Raw genomic sequence first — 19,762 nt, 5'->3', positions numbered from 1 at the left:
TCATGCCTCTCTGTTTCTGCATCTCTGCTTCTCTCATACCCCTCTGTTTCTGCTTCTCTGCTTCTTTCATACCCCTCTGTTTCTACGTCTCTACTTCTCTCATGCCTCTCTGTTTCTGCATCTCTGCTTCTCTCATACCCATTTGTTTCTGCATCTCTGCTTTTCTCATACTCCTCTGTTTCTACTTCTCTGCTTCTTTCATACCCCTCTGTTTCTACGTCTCTACTTCTCTCATGCCTCTCTGTTTCTGCATCTCTGCTTTTCTCATACCCCTCTGTTTCTGCGTCTCTGCGTTTCTCATGCCTCTCTGTTTATGCGTCTCTGCATTTCTCATGCCTTTCTGTTTCTGCGTCTCTGCTTTTCTCATACCCCTGTTTCTACGTCTCTACTTCTCTTATGCCTCTCTGTTTCTGCGTCACTGATTCTCTCATGCCTCTCTGTTTCTGTGTCTCTGTTTCTCTCTTGAACTTCTGTTTCTTTGCCTCTGCTTCTACCCTGCCTCTCTGTTTTTGCATCTCTGCTTCTCTCATGCCCCTCTGTTTCTGCATCTCTTTCATGTGCATCTAAGGCGGACCGACTGAATTTTTGTTTTTAAACTTAACAATGTGTTACATTTTTACTTCTTTTCAATAAGACTTGGTGGAAGGCGTGCAACACACATGTTAACTCCATCTTGCACGCGAAAACCATTTTTTATCAGCGTTTGAATTCTTAAACAGATTATCCTGAGCGTTATCTTTTTCGTTTTATTTTTTGCTTTTGTATTTTTTTGAGGTGTCCTCGCTTTTTTCTTCCCTTAAGAGTGTTTATTTTTCTCTGTATGTGGCCTGTTCATCCATGTGTGCCTTTTTCATTTCTTCTATACTCTTGTACATTTTTGATTGTGGAATAATGTTGTGATGTTGTTATTGGTTAATTGGTATGAGTATCTTTGTGTTAATCATGAGGCGATCTGTAATGAACAATTAGTACGGGCAATAGCAGCAGTGTTTGGAGACTGTAGATGTGTGTTATACCGGATTCTTTGGAAGTAATACCACTGACACTGGTAGGAAGGGTCAGAGGTCACTACATGCCAACGAGGTGACATAATTTTTTGTCAGCAGATTTGTTTACCCACACAAATTACTGTATACCTTGTTCACTCCTGTGAATTTTCAGAAAATACCATTACTTTACATATACAGTGCATCCGGAACGTATTCACAGCACTTCACTTTTTCCACATTTTGTTATGTTACAGCCTTATTCCAAAATGGAATAAATTCATTTCTCTAACGTCCTAGTGGATGGTGGGGACTCCGTAAGGACCATGGGGAATAGACGGGCTCCGCAGGAGACAGGGCACTTTAAGAAAGAATTTGGATACTGGTGTGCTCTGGCTCCTCCCTCTATGTCACTCCTCCAGACCTCAGTTAGAATCTGTGCCCGGACGAGCTGGGTGCTACTTAGTGAGCTCTCCTGAGCTTGCTATAAGAAAGTATTTTGTTAGGTTTTTTTATTTTCAGAGAGATCTGCTGGCAACAGACTCTCTGCAGCGTGGGACTGAGGGGAGAGAAGCAGCCCTACTCACTGAAGATAGGTCCTGCTTCTTAGGCTACTGGACACCATTAGCTCCAGAGGGATCGTACACAGGATCTCACCCTTTGTCGTCCGATCCCGGAGCCGCACCGCCGTCCCCCTCGCAGAGCCGGAAGACAGAAGCCGGGTGAAAGAAGCAAGAAGACTTCAAAATCGGCGGCAGAAGACTCCAGTCTTCAAACTGAGGTAGCGCACAGCACTGCAGCTGTGCGCCATTGCTCCCACATTAAACCCACATACTCCGGTCACTGTAGGGTGCAGGGCGCAGAGGGGGGGCGCCCTGGGCAGCAATTAGGACCTCTTGGCAAAAGTTGGGCATATATACAGTTGGGCACTGTATATATGCATGAGCCCCCGCCATAATTTTACACAGAAACGCGGGACAGAAGCCCGCCGCTGAGGGGGCGGGGCTTCTTCCTCAGCACTCACCAGCGCCATTTTCTCTCCACAGCTCCGCTGAGAGGAAGCTCCCCAGGTTCTCCCCTGCAGATTCACGGTAGAAGAGGGTAAAAAGAGAGGGGGGGGCACATAAATTAGGCGCAAAAATATTATATACAGCAGCTACTGGGTTAACACTAAGTTACTGTGTGATTCCTGGGACATATAGCACTGGGGTGTGTGCTGGCATACTCTCTCTCTGTCTCTCCAAAAGGCCTTGTGGGGGAACTGTCTTCAAAAAGAGCATCCCCTGTGTGTGTGTGTGGTGTGTCGGTACGCTTGTGTCGACATGTTTGACGAGGAAGGCTATGTGGAAGCAGAGCGGGAGCAAATGAATGCGGGGTCGCCGCCGACGGCGCCGACACCTGATTGGATGGATATGTGGAAGGTTTTAAATGATAATGTTAATTCCTTGCCTAAAAGGTTGGATAAAGCTGAAACCTTAGGACAGTCGGGGTCTCAGCCCATGCCTGATCCTATGTCGCAGAGGCCGTCAGATTCTCAGAAGCGCCCACTATCCCAAATTGTTGACACAGATATCGACACGGATTCTGACTCCAGTGTCGATGGCGTTGATGCAAAGTTACAGCCTAAATTGGCTAAAGCCATCCGTTATATGATTATAGCAATAAAGGATGTGTTGCACATCACAGAGGAAATCCCAGTCCCTGACAAGAGGGTTCATATGTATGGGGAAAAAAGGCAGGTGGTGACCTTTCCCCCTTCACATGAGCTAAATGAGTTATGTGAAAAGGCTTGGGAATCTCCAGATAAAAAACTGCAGATTTCCAAAGGGTTGCTTATGGCGTATCCCTTCCTGCCAACGGACAGGTTACGCTGGGAATCCTCCCCTAGGGTGGACAAAGCTCTCACACGCTTATCCAAGAGGGTAGCCCTGCCGTCACAGGATACGGCCACCCTAAAAGATGCTGCGGATAGAGAGCAAGAGGGTACCCTGAAGTCCATTTATATACATTCAGGTACCTTACTAAGGCCAGCAATTGCGTCGGCCTGGGTGTGTAGTGCTGTAGCAGCATGGACGGAAACCTTATCTGAGGAACTTGATACCTTGGACAAGGATACTATATTAATGACCCTGGGGCATATAAAAGACGCTGTCCTATATATGAGAGATGCTCAAAGAGACATTAGCCTTCTGGGCTCTAGAATAAATGCAATGTCGATTTCTGCCAGAAGGGTCCTGTGGACTCGGCAATGGACAGGCGATGCCGACTCAAAAAGGCACATGGAAGTTTTACCTTACAAGGGTGAGGAGTTGTTTGGGGAGGGTCTCTCGGACCTGGTCTCCACAGCTACTGCTGGAAAGTCAAATTTTTTGCCATATGTTCCCTCACAACCTAAGAAAGCACCGTATTACCAAATGCAGTCCTTTCGATCACAAAAAGGCAAGAAAGTCCGAGGTGCGTCCTTTCTTGCCAGAGGCAGGGGCAGAGGAAAGAAGCTGCACAACACAGCTAGTTCCCAGGTACCGGAGGCCTCCCCGGCTTCCACTAAATCCACCGCATGACGCTGGGGCTCCACAGGCGGAGCTAGGCCCGGTGGGGGCGCGTCTCTGAAATTTCAGCCACAAGTGGGTTCACTCCCAGGTGGATCCCTGGGCACTAAAGATTGTGTCTCAGGGATACAAGCTGGAATTCGAAGAGATGCCCCTCACCGATACCTCAAATCGGCCCTGCCAGCTTCCCCCTTAGAGAGGGAAATAGTGTTAGCTGCAATTCACAAATTGTATCTTCAACAGGTGGTGGTCAAGGTTCCCCTCCTTCAACGAGGAAAGGGTTATTATTCGACCATGTTTGTGGTACCGAAACCGGACGGTTCGGTCAGACCCATATTGAATTTAAAATCCCTGAACATATACCTGAAAAGGTTCAAGTTCAAGATGGAATCGCTCAGAGCGGTCATCGCAAGCCTGGAAGGGGGGGATTTTATGGTGTCTCTGGACATAAAGGATGCATACCTTCATGTCCCCATTTATCCACCTCATCAGGCGTACCTCAGATTTGTGGTATAGGATTGTCATTACCAATTCCAGACGTTGCCGTTTGGTCTCTCCACGGCACCGAGAATATTTACCAAGGTAATGGCGGAAATGATGGTGCTCCTGCGAAAGCAAGGGGTCACGATTATCCCATACTTGGACGATCTCCTCATAAAGGCGAGGTCCAGAGAGCAGTTGCTGATCAGCGTAGCACGCTCTCGGGAAGTGTTGCAACAGCACGGCTGGATTCTAAATATTCCAAAGTCGCAGTTGATTCCTACGACTCGTCTGCCCTTCCTGGGCATGATTCTGGACACAGACCAGAAGAGGGTTTATCTCCCGATGGAGAAAGCTCAGGAGCTCATGACACTGGTCAGTGACCTATTAAAACCAAAACTGGTGTCGGTGCATCACTGCACGCGAGTCCTGGGAAAGATGGTGGCATCATACGAGGCCATTCCCTTCGGCAGGTTCCATGCGAGGACCTTTCAATGGGATCTGTTGGACAAGTGGTCCGGATCACATCTACAGATGCATCGGCTGATCACCCTATCCCCCAGGGCCAGGGTGTCTCTCCTGTGGTGGCTGCAGAGTGCTCACCTTCTCAAGGGCCGCAGATTCGGCATTCAGGACTGGGTCCTGGTGACCACGGATGCAAGCCTCCGAGGGTGGGGGGCAGTCACACAGGGAAGAAATTTCCAAGGGCTGTGGTCAAGTCAGGAGACTTGCCTTCACATCAATATCCTGGAACTAAGGGCCATATACAACGCCCTAAGTCAAGCGGAGACCCTGCTTCGCGACCAATCGGTACTGATTCAGTCAGACAACATCACCGCAGTGGCTCATGTAAACCGCCAAGGCAGCACAAGGAGCAGGGTGGCGATGGCGGAAGCCACCAGAATTCTTCGCTGGGCGGAGAATCACGTAAGAGCACTGTCAGCAGTGTTCATTCCGGGAGTGGACAACTGGGAAGCAGACTTCCTCAGCAGGCACGACCTCCACCCGGGAGAGTGGGGACTTCATCAAGAAGTCTTCACGCAGATTGCAAGTCGGCGGGAACTGCCACAGGTGGACATGATGGCATCCCGCCTCAACAAAAAGCTACAGAGGTATTGCGCCAGGTCAAGAGACCCTCAGGCGATAGCTGTAGACGCACTAGTGACACCGTGGGTGCTCCAGTCGGTTTATGTATTTCCTCCTCTTCCTCTCATACCCAAGGTGCTGAGAATCATAAGAAAAAGAGGAGTGAGAACAATACTCATTGTTCCGGATTGGCCAAGAAGGACTTGGTATCCAGATCTGCAAGAAATGCTCACAGAGGACCCATGGCCTCTGCCTCTAAGACAGGACTTGTTGCAACAGGGGCCCTGTCTGTTCCAAGACTTACCGCGGCTGCGTTTGACGGCATGGCGGTTGAACGCCGGATCCTAGCAGAAAAAGGCGTTCCGGTTGAGGTTATTCCTACGCTGATAAAGGCTAGGAAGGACGTGACGGCTAAACATTATCACCGTATATGGCGAAAATATGTTGCTTGGTGTGAGGCCAGGAATGCCCCTACGGAGGAATTCCAGCTGGGCCGTTTCCTTCACTTCCTACAGTCGGGAGTGACTTTGGGCCTGAAATTGGGTTCCATTAAGGTCCAGATTTCGGCCTTATTCATTTTCTTTCAAAAAGAACTGGCTTCTCTACCTGAAGTTCAGACGTTTGTAAAGGGAGTGCTGCATATTCAGCCCCCTTTTGTGCCTCCAGTGGCACCTTGGGATCTTAACGTGGTGTTGAGTTTCCTGAAGTCTCACTGGTTTGAGCCACTCAAAACCATGGAATTAAAATTTCTCACGTGGAAGGTGGTCATGCTATTAGCCTTGGCTTCAGCTAGGCGTGTGTCAGAATTAGCGGCTTTGTCACATAAAAGCCCCTATCTGGTTTTCCATATGGACAGGGCAGAATTGCGGACCCGTCCACAATTTCTGCCAAAAGTAGTGTCATCTTTTCATATGACCAACCTATTGTGGTGCCTGTGGCTACTCGTGACTTGGAGGATTCCGAGTTACTAGATGTGGTCAGGGCTTTGAAGGTTTATGTAGCCAGAACGGCTAGAGTCAGGAAAACTGAGTCGCTGTTTATCCTGTATGCATCCAACAAGCTGGGTGCTCCTGCTTCAAAGCAAACTATTGCTCGCTGGATCTGTAACACGATTCAGCAGGCTCATTCTGCAGCTGGATTGCCGCTTCCAAAATCAGTAAAAGCCCACTCCACAAGGAAGGTGGGCTCTTCTTGGGCGGCTGCCCGAGGGGTCTCGGCATTACAGCTTTGCCGAGCAGCTACTTGGTCAGGTTCGAACACTTTTGCAAAGTTTTACAAGTTTGATACCCTGGCTGAGGAGGACCTTGTGTTTGCTCATTCGGTGCTGCAGAGTCATCCGCACTCTTCCGCCCGTTTGGGAGCTTTGGTATAATCCCCATGGTCCTTACGGAGTCCCCAGCATCAACTAGGACGTTAGAGAAAATAAGATTTTACTTACCGGTAAATCTATTTCTCGTAGTCCGTAGTGGATGCTGGGCGCCCGTCCCAAGTGCGGACTTCTTCTGCAATACTTGTATATAGTTATTGCTTAAATAAGGGTTATGTTGTGGTTGCATCAGGGTTGATCTGATGCTCCGTTGTTGTTCATACTGTTAACTGGGTAAGTTTATCACAAGTTATACGGTGTGATTGGTGTGACTGGTATGAGTCTTGCCCTGGATTCCAAAATCCTTTTCTTGTACTGTCAGCTCTTCCGGGCACCGTTTCTCTAACTGAGGTCTGGAGGAGGGACATAGAGGGAGGAGCCAGAGCACACCAGTATCCAAATTCTTTCTTAAAGTGCCCTGTCTCCTGCAGAGCCCGTCTATTCCCCATGGTCCTTACGGAGTTCCCAGCATCCACTACGGACTACGAGAAATAGATTTACCGGTAAGTAAAATCTTATTTTTTTCCCTCAAAATTCTACACACAATACCCAATAATGACAACGTGAAATAGCTTTTTTGAGATTTTTGCAAATTTATTAGAAATATAAAAAAAATTAAGAAATCATATGTACATAAGTATTCATAGCCTTTGCTCAATACTTTGTTGATGCACCTTTGGCGGCAATTACAGCCTCAAGTCTTTTTAAATATGATGTCACAAACTTGGCACACCTATCTTTGGGCAGTTTCGACAATTCCTCTTTGCAACACCTCTCAAGCTCCATCAGGTTGGAAGGGAAGCGTTGGTGCACAGCTATTTTCAGATCTCTCCAGAGATGTTCAATCAGATTCAAGTCTGGGCTCTGGCTGGGCCACTCAAGGACATTCACAGAGTTGTCCTGAAGCCACTCCTTTGATATCTCGGCACTGTGCTTAGTGTCGTTGTCCTGCTGAAAGATGAACTGTAACCCCAGTCTGAGGTCAAGAGCGCTCTGGAGCAGGTTTTCATCCAGGATGTCTCTGTACATTGCTGCATTCATCTTTCTCTCTATCCTGACTAGTCTCACAGTTCCTGACGCTGAAAAACATCCCCACAGCATGATGCTGCCACCACCATGCTTCACTGTAGGGATGGTATTGGCCTGGTGATGAGCGGTGCTGTGGTTTCCTCCAAACAGGACGCCTGAAGAATTCAATCTTTGTCTCATCAGACCAGAGAATTTTGTTCCTCATGGTCTGAGAGTCCTTAAGGTGCATTTTGACAAACTCCAGGCGGGTTGCCATGTGCTTTTTACTAAGGAGTGACATCCGTCTGGCCACCCTACCATACAGGCCTGATTGGTGGATTGCTGCAGAGATGGTTGTCCTTCTGGAAGGTTCTCCTCTCTCCACAGAGGAATGCTGTAGCTCTGACAAAGTGACCATTGGGTTCTTGGTCAACTCCCTGACTAGGGCCCTTTCCCCCCGATCGCTCAGTTTAGGACAGCTGGCCATCTCTAGGAAGAATCCTGGTGGTTCTGAACTTCTTCCATTTCTGGATGATGGAGGCCACTGTGCTCTTTGGGACCTTTAAAGCAGCAGATATTATTCTGTACCCTTCCCCAGATTTGTGTCTCGAGGCAATCCTGTCCAGAGGTCTACAGACAATTCCTTTGACTTCATGCTTGGTTTGTGCTCAGACGTGCACTGTCAAGTGTGGGACCTTATATAGACAGGTGTGTGCCTTTCCAAATCATGTTCAATCAACTGAATTTACCACAGGTGGACTCCAATTAAGCTGTAGGAACATCTCAAGGATGATCAGTGGAAACAGGAGGCACCTGAGCTCAATTTTGAGCTTCATGGCAAAGGCTGTGAATACTTATGTACATATGATTTCATAGTTTTTTATTTTTAATAAATTTGCAAACATCTCAAAAAAAATCTTTTTTCACGTTGTTATTATGGGGTATTGTATGTAGAATTTTGAGGGAAAAAATGAATTTATTCCATTTTGGAATAACGCTGTGACGTAACAAAATGCACTGTACCCGCTGATGTGGCAAAGGCAATCTAGACAAAATGACAGAAAAAAGGGTTTGTTTTTATTGATACTGAAAGGTATCTGTGTACTAAAAGCAAATATGTGTATTTTTTTTAATCTGAATATCACCTCAAAATACTTGCTGGTTCTTGCTTTGGCATCAGTTCACCTTTCCATATCATAAAAATTGACTCTATACATAGGTTTTCATAATAAATTCCATACTTCATTTGCATCCACAGAATAGCAATGAACAAAATAAACATGAAACATGAAGTGTGTAGCAATACAAGGAACACAGTTATACCCCTTTCACACCAAAGTCCCAGGTCTGACCCAGAATTTAGAAAATGGGCCCAGATTTATCAAGCCTTGGAGATTGATAAATAGCATGGTGATAAAGTACCAGCCAATCAGCTCCTAACTGCTATGTTACAGGCTGTGTTTGAAAAATGACAGGATCTGATTGGTTGGTACTTTTATCACCGTGCAATGTATCACTCTCCAAGGCATGATACATTTTGGCCATGGGTCGAAACTGGGACAGACCCCTTTCACAGCACAGAGCTGACCCGTGTTATTCCCGGGTTGGTGCTATTTACACTGCACACGGGTGCAGTGGAACTCTTCTGCTGGTGCTTGGAGATGCGGCTCTCCCAATGCTGTGAATGCCCTCTGCTCCACGAGAGGTTTCTGTCCTTCCTGATATCGCCTTAGGATCTGTAGACCTGGGTCTGACTGTTCACACTGCCCTGCAACCCCGTGTCCTTTCCGGACCAACCCGGGTTGGATGTCCCAGGTCACTGGACCTTGAATTCCCTTCATAGAGGTGGGGAGCGGCTTTAGCATTTTATTATATAGGATTCAGTAAAGTCTTCTTGTGCAGTGCTCAGTGCTCAGTGCTGACCTGTCGGCTCACTCCCGCTAGGCATTGTGTGGCACATGGCGTAACACTGGGCTAATTGCTCTCAAAGTATAAAAAGACAATGAGAGTCTCTTATTGCCAGAGCATTCTCACAACATAAAAGATCTGTGAGAGAAAGCAACAATATAAAAAATAAGAAAAAGTCAAAGGACACTCAGATTAAAATAAAGGACACCCAGTGGCACCGAGAAAGAGGGAGGGGAGCAGGTACGGGCGGATCCCGCAACCTTACCCCCATAACAAGCATTAATGCCGTGCACATGTGGCAGGGATAGGGAGTATATGGCAGCTGCTGCAGTCCTCCCTCTCCTGCGTCCAGCAGCCCAGACTCACAGTATTGTCACCAATGCCGCCCTGCTACACTCACTGCACAGATAGGGGGCAGAACACCGGGAGTGCAGGGAAGCTGAGCGAAGGCACACAAGGACAGGGGGCAGAGAGAGAGGGCACAGACCCATGGGTCACCGAAGGGGGGGGGGGGGGTGAGCGTGTACTAATTACCCCACTTTACATTGCCTGTCAGCGGCAGCACAGCAGCCTGTGTCCTTAGCCCATCAGAGGGGCACACGGAGCCCCCCTGTGGAGCGCACGTCACTGCAAATACATTTTAAAACACTTTTTTTTGTAATTGGGTTCAGCCACGCCTCTACAATTAGGCCACCCACCCCCAAAACAGTACCGGGGCCCGCCAAGGCTCTCTACGGCCCTGAGGACACCTACTCACAATAATTAAATGAACAGTATGTTTCAAAATGAATAATAAATCTGCCTCTCCGAGTCCGGGAATGTTAAATAGAAGCCAGAGTATGATAATACTTGTATATAACGGAGCACAAAAATGTGTATGCTAGTGACACTGCCTTTGAGGATAATTGCTTAATAGGTGTGTATGCAGAAACTTGATCAGCAGTATAAGGGCATAAAGTAGTCACAGGCAGATCATAAAAGACCACGGGGTAAATTTACTAAGATGGGAGTTCTATTTAAGATGGGATGTTGCCCATAGCAACCAATCAGATTCTACTTCTCATTTATCTAGCACCTTCTAGAAGATAATACCTGAAATCTGATTGGTTGCTATGGGCAACATCCCATCTTAAATAGAACTCCCATCTTAGTAAATTTACCCCCACATGTTTCAGATAAAGCATGTGCTCAGTATATCCCAGGTTTAAGCATAATATAATATAACCTGTAATCAGGGTCTGTTTTGTAAGATGAAAAGCTTAATAAGTCTACTTTTTATACTGGTTTTAGACCCTTATTACATTTGACAGTATTATAATTGTAAACAATCAGCTGTATAGCCTTGTACTGAAGTCAGAGTATAGTGAAAGTGGGAAGCACTTATAATTTGCTGACTCTGCTGTTTCCCGTTGTACAGGGTAGTGAATGGGAAATGAGAGAACATGCACAATGGCTCTCAGAAAGCAGATAAAAGCAGCATCTGCTGTTAGGGCACCTCCACGCCTGTCTGCCCTGTTTCAACTGCAGCGCATGACAGCACAACACGGGGGCCCACTACTGATTCATTGTGGGTTTTTCATCTGTGCATGTGTACGAAGAAGTTTTATGCATCTGTCTCTATGGCGGCTATGACACCTTTTTTCAATTCATTACAATCGTCCCGCACACTAAAAAAGATTGCCATTTGTTCTTTTAAACAGGAATACAAAAGGCAGAGTACTGTATGAAAAGGAAATGGGAGAACTCTAGCGCAGATAGTTGTTGCCCAAGCTAAAACCTTAGCCTGCCCAAACAGGAAAAGAGATGATGTAAATGCAAATAGATGAAGATAGGTCAACGGCGCAACTAAAACAATCAATAGGTGTACAGGGGATAAATACGATATCCCGACATTGGCATCCCAAAGCAGAGAATCCCGACAGGGGTCGGGTAAGTATGTTAACCCTTCCCCCTGCCCCCCTTCCCCGCAGCCTAACCCTTCCTTCCCCGCAGACTAACCCTAACCCTTCCCACCGCAGCCTAAACCTAACCTCCAGCCCCAGCAGCTTAACCAAGCAGGAGTCTCGACAGGGCTCGAGCGGGATTCTGGCATTCAGGATCCTGGTGCCGGCATTTCAATCTATGTCGGGATGCCAGTGTTGGGATTCTGTCTTCGGCATTCCGACTGCTGGGATGCCGAACGCCGGTATCCTGAACGGAGACAGTGTATAAAACAGATTATCACAGTTCCTTGAGGGCAAATACCTATACCAAACCAGATGATTCTTCTGGGGATATTCCTCAATGGTTTACTCTCACTCTGAAATGAGTACATGTAACAACAACAACAACCAAAAAATACAATGCAAAGTTTGTAACAAAGGGGGTAATTCAGATTTGATCGTAGATGTGCTAAATTTATGCTGCATGTGACGTCACGCAGCCGCCGAGGCCCCCCCCCCCCCCCCCCAATGGTCTGGACACGCCTCTGTTGTCGAGACCACACCCTGCCAACGGCGTTCTAATGCCGTTGGCACACCCCCTCCCGCCCCGCGACCACCTCTGCCTGTCAATCAGGCAAAGGCGATCGCACCAGAGAGATGCTGATAGCATCTCACTGGCTGCACATGCGCAGTAATTCAGAGGCAGCGATCCAGTCTGAATTACCCCCAAAGTCTTAAGTGGAGAGGTACTCACATAGAGCTGGTTTGTTTAAGGCTCATAAAAGTATCTTTCACGAATGTTCAGAAGGCCTTCGCCCAGGGTGTTGGTTATTCTCTTGTTTATCAATTTTTTTCAAAAAGTCTCTTCCTCAGAATTTCTCGTGATGATGTCAGTCTATATATATAAAAATGTATGTATGTGTGTATGTATGTTCCAGCATAACTCTGGAATGCCTGGAGCAATTTACACCAAACTTGGTACACATATGACTTACAATCTGGAAAAAGACACCCTAGCACCCCTAGGGGTGGGGGTGGGAAGGGGGTGACATGTAAAAATCAAAAGTTTTTTGGGTCGCTGAGATAAAAGGCAAATAATTAACATACAGCGGGTGGAGCTTGAACTGTCATCCCAGCATTTACAGCACTGAGTAGGGCAGCATCAGAGGCGGGACGGGGCAGAGAAGGAGGCAAATTATTCTCCTCAGCGGCAGCGCTTTTCTTCTCTTTGTAATTATACTTGAAATTCCGTAGCGAAGCACTGGGTATTCAGCTAGTATAAAATATTTAAGAATGGACAATGTGTAATGAATTGCCATAAACAAATAAATATACTGTAATTAAATAAAAAAATCATTTCTGAGATTAAGGCGTGATAGTAACTATACGCCACATAAAAAGTGTTAGATGCGTACCGTACTCACATAAATGGAGTATGTATATTGTATAACACTCATAGCAGTTTCTTTAGGTATATGGCACATACGTTTTTTTGCCACCAAGAAGTAACTTGCAACATCAAGCAGTATGTATAATGGTTAATCATGTATGATGGAAGGGAAACAAAAGTGGCCATACCCAACTCACACGTGTACAGACAGTGATCCTCACATTAGGGTATCTTTATTTTGTGGTGGTGTTCCTGACAATAAAGGAGTAATAAACTGAGGTTTATAATGTGACAATTTCTTAAACACTAATGAAAAATACTATAAAGAAAATATTCAGTAAAAACAAGGAGGGCCAAGTCCACACTTTCTTTTCCTCCTAAGCAGTATAACTGTAGATGGAGTGCCACCATAAATACATGACCGACTGCAGCATCCTGACCTTTAGAATGTTGTCAGGAGACGGGGGAATTAATTTACCCCTCCCCTACCCTAACCCACCTGAGGTGGCGGCTAGGGCTAAGGCCACAGGGGGTGTCCGCTACAGCTAATCACAGGGGGGGGGGGGCGGCTAGGGCTAAGGACATGGGGCGTCAGCTACGGCTAACCCTCCCTCCGGTGCGTAACCCTAACCTGCACGTCCAAGGTCTTAACCCTCATCCCAACACTTACCATCGGAATGCTGTCCATCGGGGTTCCGGCACCGGGATTTTGTTCCGGGGTCGGCCACCTGACCGCCGGCAACCAGTGCACCAGGACGATGACCGCATCCCATGCAGAGCAATATCCTGACCTGTGTGGTTATTAGGCTGGCTTCCAAGCTCCCAACAATAGTGTGCAAAGTGAAAGAACAATTTAAAATGTATAAATTGTAGTTTTCAGGTATTTTCAGATGAGGAACACAGAGTAAAACTTTATCAAAATCAGGCAATTAAGGAAAGTAGCACCCCATAGCTTGGATACAGAGACACTACTCCAGTGTCTGCCATACAGTGCACAAAAGTACCATGCTCCGAGTGCCTGCCATACATTGGCCCTCATTCCGAGTCGGTCGCTCGGTATTTTTCATCGCATCGCAGTGAAATTCCGCATAGTGCGCATGCGCAATATTCGCACTGCGACTGCGCCAAGTATCTTTGCTATGAAGATAGTATTTTTACTCACGGCTTTTTCATCGCTCCGGCGATCGTAATGTGATTGACAGGAAATGGGTGTTACTGGGCGGAAACACAGCGTTTTATGGGCGTGTGGCTGAAAACGCTACCGTTTCCGGAAAAAACGCAGGAGTGGCCGGAGAAACGGGGGAGTGGTTGGGCGAACGCTGGGTGTGTTTGTGACGTCAATCCAGGAACGACAAGCACTGAACTGATCGCACAGGCAGAGTAAGTGTGGAGCTACTCTAAAACTGCTAAGTAGTTTGTGATCGCAATATTGCGAATACATCGGTCGCAATTTTAAGATGCTAAGATACACTCCCAGTAGGCGGCGGCTTAGCGTGTGTAACTCTGCTAAATTCGCCTTGCGACCGATCAACTCGGAATGAGGGCCATTGTGCAGTGATACCACAGCCCTGTGCCTGGCTTAAGCTGTAAACAGGCTCCATTGTTTCCAACACCTTTGCTATGAAGTGCACCTGTACTCAACACCTCTTCATATACAAATTTTGGTAAATAGCACAAAGATTCCCGGTATCCGGACTCCAGGTCGACAACAAAAAGGTCGACACACCTTAGGTCGACGCCAATTGGTCGACACACCTTAGGACAACATGGACAAAAGGTCGACAGGAACAAGGTCGACATGGAAAAGGGTCGACAGGAGTTTTTCACAATTTTTTTCTTTTTTGGAACCTTTTCATACTTAACGATCCACGTGGACTACGATTGGAACGGTAATCTGTGCCAAGCGGTAGCGGAGCGAAAGCACCATGCCCGAAGCATGGCGAGCAAATCGAGCCATGCGAGGGGACGCGGTGCACTAATTGGGGTTCCCGGTCACTCTACGAAGAAAACGACACCAAAAAAACATTAAAAACTCATGTCGACCTTTTTCCATGTCGACCTTGTTCCTGTCGACCTTTTGTCCATGTCGACCTAAGGTGTGTCGACCAATTGGCGTCGACGTAAGGTGTGTCGACCTTTTTGTTGTCGACCTGGAGTCCCAGACCCAAGATTCCCTACCCTGTTGTCGTTGACTGGTAAGACACCACGGTGGAGATAACGTAAGATTCCCACCTGGGTGCTCATGTCCTTAAGCTCCAGTCACATGCCACCTTCCTGCTGTCTCTGGGAATAAGAGCACTACAAACACTTTTCTCAAGGCAGAGCTCCTGTAGCATTGAGTTCCCAATAAGCCATAACACAGTACATGTAAATGTGATGTTGGGGCATCAGAAGGTTGGCCCGCTCTCAAGGATCCAATGTTGTTCAGTGCTGTGAAGGCTTAGTCCTCCTAGTAGAAGACTGAGCCTGGTGCAGCCAAGAAGTGACAGTTCAGATGACCTCTACGGTCAGCATAGGGCCATATAGTGTAATATGTTTTTTGTGGATCCTTGCGCTGAGGTCTTAAAACAGGTATTTGGCGGAATACATAAAAAACAATACAAATGACTTTAATAAATGTATGACACTAATTCCTATAGTAATCAGTGTTTCTGGAAGAGATGCTGCAATTAGGATCCAGATTTAGTCTTTCCTCACTGTATGCCTCATAAGGGAGGCATCACTTCTAATCAGCAAATAAGCTGCTGCAAGCTCTGAGACTCTACGCAGAGCCCAAGCTCTCTGCTGTCAATGAATCCTTTATTCATGTCTCTCCATCTGTGCAATGTGAAAAAGAGACACCAATAGGTCTTGTGCAGTGATTAATGGTTGAGTCTTTCCAGTTCATAGAACCAGTGTGTGATTCCAAACTACCTCCATCTCCGGTTGCAAATGGCTGGGTCATTCTCCCCTGTGAATCCTCATATTACTGACTTACACAGTGCGGGTTCCCTCAACTTTGTGTCAATTTTATGTTAAACCTTCCCATGAAGTTTCTGATTAAGATATGCTGGAAAACTCTTCCAGTGAGGCTTAAAAATGGACATTGTGAAATACCTGATCATAAGGGCTAGCGGAATAACAATCCCAAGAGAAAGAAGGGAAAAGATCGCAGTTAACATTTGATGCCATTTTACACTTTTGCATTTCTGTATTGTGAATGCTAAAGGGAAAGACAGGTCAGCTTTGGTTGCATGTTCATGGTTGACCACTTAATCTTGCCTGCCGGTCGCATATTAATCCTTCTGTGAAATTAATTCCTCTCTGTTGGTGAGAGATGAAATACTTGCAACTGTGTAGCAAATATAGAACTTGTACAGGGTAAGTGGATTTTATTGAACGTGACTTTGTCCTGCAGGTACCAGGAGCTGGTTAGGAAGTACGGCAAGCTGGAGCCCCTAGCTGAGGTTGACCTCCGTCCACAGAACAAAGCCAGTGTTGACATTCACTTTGAGGAGAAAGTACAGAACATAAGTATCCGGCTCGATCAGACCGTGGCTGAATTCAAAAAGCAACTTAAGACTTTACTACAGCTGTCCACGAACAACATGCGGCTTTACTACTTGGACCACGAGGCCCCTTTTGGGCCCGAAGAGTTGAAATTCAGCACACGAGCATTACATTCATATAATGTCCACGACGGAGTCAAATTTTATGTAGAACCAAAAATCAAATGACTTTTAGTAATAGATATATATTATTTATGTATAGAGGCTCTATCTACAGTTTTGTTTTTTGTTGTTGTTTTTATTGATTTCATTGTCTTTTATATATGTTACTTTTTAATTCCCTTTTATGTCTAAAAATAGCTATGCACTGGAGCCCCCTCTGGTAGTCAATTGTGAGAGATTATCTTTTAAAGAATAGAAGTCACAGTCTCACCTTTTGATGATGGATTTAAATGTCCCCCTCATGCAGCTAGTATCTACCCTCTTGCCTGACGTGTAGCACCTGGTATACGCATGTTCTAAGCATTAACAATTGCACTAATAAACAGTGATCACAACTGGTCAGGTCACACACACTAGCTACAGGAAACCAAAGGGTCGTTGAATAAACAGTATCAAAGCTTTCTACTGCAGGGCAATTGTCCGGATTTACAATGTGCTTTAGATAGTGCTTTATATATCTGTAACTAAGCACATTATATCAGCAGGATTGCCACACTTTTATCTAGGGAATTGTTGTTTATTTTTTTGTCCATCTCACCCTATCCCTGCTCTCCCCAAAAAGTACAATTCTGATAGGTTGACCACAAGGATTCCAGATGCTCCAAAATTCCCACTCTGCTTCCCAACACAGTGACATCAGATGAATTTCAGAGGCAAATTACTGAATATATATATATATATATATATATATATATATATAATAGAGTGGCCAGAATTAAAAATCAGAGAAACAGCACTTTAATAATACTGTATATCGCCAATATGCGGTCAAGCCTGTGAAAGGGTATTGATTAATGTTTCTGTTCTCATGGACCATTGTCAGTATGGTGGCCAATCCCAGGATCGGTATCCCGGGATTTAGGGCCAAAAATGGCCGGGATTCAATCCCGGGAATGGAAGCTCTAATCCCGGGGATTGAGGGATCAGCGTTGTACGTCCACAGGACGCTCAGACGCTGCCCGGCTTCCTTCTTCCGGCTCCCCAGCGCAGCGTGAGAGCTGTCAGCTGCTACAGGGAGCCGCCAGCAGCGATGAGAGGTTGTTCCCCACCCGCCCACCCCCGGTATATGGTGAGTTATGTGTGCGGGGCGATGGGGCGGCCACCTAGCTTCCCTAATTGTCAGTGTCTACAGCACAAAAGCAACAGCCAAACAGACAGCATCCAAATCTAGATTTTGTGCATTACTGAACTATTGCTGTCGGCCAGCGAGGAGCCACCTAGTGGATGTATTTATTGGGACAAGAGTGCAGATCATAAATTATATATATATATATATGATGTTCACCTTTTAAATGTTTATTCATTATATTAATAACAATGCGCATAATTTATTTTATTATCTATTGAGCTCCTTCACGTATATATATTTAGCTTCTTATGTTCCCCTCCCAACCTGTTTCTGTTGCCTTGTTCCATCCGCCTTAGATAATATGCTGTAATTTACCCCCCTGGAAAAAGTTCTTTCACATCAAAGTATTTGACCTTTTCTTAAAGATGGGGAGTACAGTATCTTAGCACAATATTATCTGAATCCCCAATTACCCTTCGCAACCTATATTCACTCTTCTCCGTTTTCTCGTTGGCAGATAATCTTTATCAACTTTTAATTAAACTCCCATTGAATTAACTCTATACTGTTTCCTCTGTGGATTTCTTTCTTCCCCTTCCTTTGACACTTGCTGTATATATTTTCCCCTCTTTCCCCTCTTTTGCAGTGTTTGGAGGATTCTATTTCTTTCCTGTTAAGTGAATATAAAAAAGGAACAAAGTAAATTGTGAAGCTTTCTTCCCAGAGGTATTTTCTCCAACTCATATTTCACTCAAAGGGGTCACATAAAAAGAACTATTTAACTCAGAGAGACTTGCACAGGAAAATACGTAGAAAGAAATATAACAAATTGACTTAAACAACACTAAGAAGAGCCATGTCCTTAGACGGGGAACGGTATTGTGGTTTTTGGATGTATGTGCTAAAAGATGATTCAGGAGAACAGTTATATTCAAATCATTTTAATATTATTTACATGCATAATCCTTATGGCAAAACACGTATGACATGGTACTTCCTTCTTTACAGTGGTATAAATGGAGACACGGCTTAACACCTTTTGGTGGTTATTTAATTTCAAATAAATAAAAAATATAAACGAACGTGTGTGTGAGATTTATTTTGGATCTACAAATATACTTAAAAGGGGCGGGTTCTACTTAAAATGACCCCCTGTCTACCCAAAAATGGTGTATTTGTGGGGGTCCCGCCACAGGACACCCAATGTATGCTTTATTAATCAGGGGGCCTAGCTATAGGATCACCTTGGGCCCTTGGGTTTCTTCATAACAAAAGCTCTGGCTTTAAATTAGAGCCACTGTGTTAGGGATGATCTGCTACCGTACATAGCTCTGTTGCATCGATGGTGATTGGCCGTACTCCTGGGTATTTGTGTGTTTCAGGGTCCTGCTTTCCTGGCGGGAGATCGGGGAACAACACCAAAGTACCATTGCTGGGAAAGAAGTATATTTAGCACATGGGCTGTACGTCAAATCCTAGCATCTATTTGATTTGTAACTTACTGGTCTATTTACTAAGCCTTGGATGGAGATAAAGTACCAGCCAATCAGTGTCTATCCGCCATGTCACAGGCTGGGTTTAAAAAATGACAGTTAGGAGCTGATTGGTTCGTATTTTATCTCTGTCCACTTTATCTCCATCCAGGGCTTAGTAAATAGACCCCTTAAGTTCCCAAAACTGACTTTGTGGGCTATTTATGCAGCAGTGAAAAGCCTTTAATCAGTGATAACAGGGCTTTTCACTTCTTCATCCTATTCAGAGAAGGAGTTACCGTTTAGAAGTCTCTGATTTCTCCAGCGATGTCCCAGCTCTGGTTCAGGATCATTTTCCCATACAGTAGTATGGGGAGAGCGATTCATAGAAGCATGGAAAGCTCAGTGTCACTTCTCAAAAAAAAAAAAATTTGCCATCTCAGGATGGCGTAAGTAGACTCCCTTATGGGAGAAGAGCAGCGAAGACTACAGTGTTCCTGTCCACAGCCCCCTTCTGTTTGAGCAGCCAATCATATGAGCCCAGGAGAAAGCAGCAGATCAAAAAAATCTGCCCCTGCTTTCCCTCTTGTTGAAGTGACCCTCTTATTGTCCGCTGCCGCTCTCTTACATATGCTGGGTCACCTCTGATTGCTCACTGCCCACTGCCGCTCTCTTACATATGCTGGGTCACCTCTGATTGCTCACTGCCCACTGCCGCTCTCTTACATATGCTGGGTCACCACTGATTGCTCACTGCCCACTGCCGCTCTCTTACATATGCTGGGTCACCTCTGATTGCTCACTGCCCACTGCCGC

The 19,762-nt window shown here is 45.8% G+C and overlaps 1 protein-coding gene across 3 annotated transcripts in view; it reads left to right on the top strand.

The window, feature by feature from the left end:
- Positions 1 to 18,556, top strand: part of TBCEL (tubulin folding cofactor E like) — a 96,295-nt gene extending 77,739 nt beyond the window's left edge. For all 3 annotated transcript variants that reach the window (XM_063943498.1, XM_063943499.1, XM_063943497.1), the window contains exon 8: positions 16,093 to 18,556. In XM_063943498.1, coding sequence (XP_063799568.1) covers positions 16,093 to 16,411 — 319 coding nt within the window. In that variant the 3' untranslated portion in view covers positions 16,412 to 18,556. The remainder of the gene's footprint in view (positions 1 to 16,092) is intronic.
- Positions 18,557 to 19,762: the final 1,206 nt, after the last annotated feature.

Source organism: Pseudophryne corroboree, chromosome 10 (assembly GCF_028390025.1).
Source record: "Pseudophryne corroboree isolate aPseCor3 chromosome 10, aPseCor3.hap2, whole genome shotgun sequence".
Classification (NCBI taxonomy): Eukaryota; Metazoa; Chordata; class Amphibia; order Anura; family Myobatrachidae; genus Pseudophryne; species Pseudophryne corroboree.
This window is presented reverse-complemented; position numbering and strand designations above follow the sequence as displayed.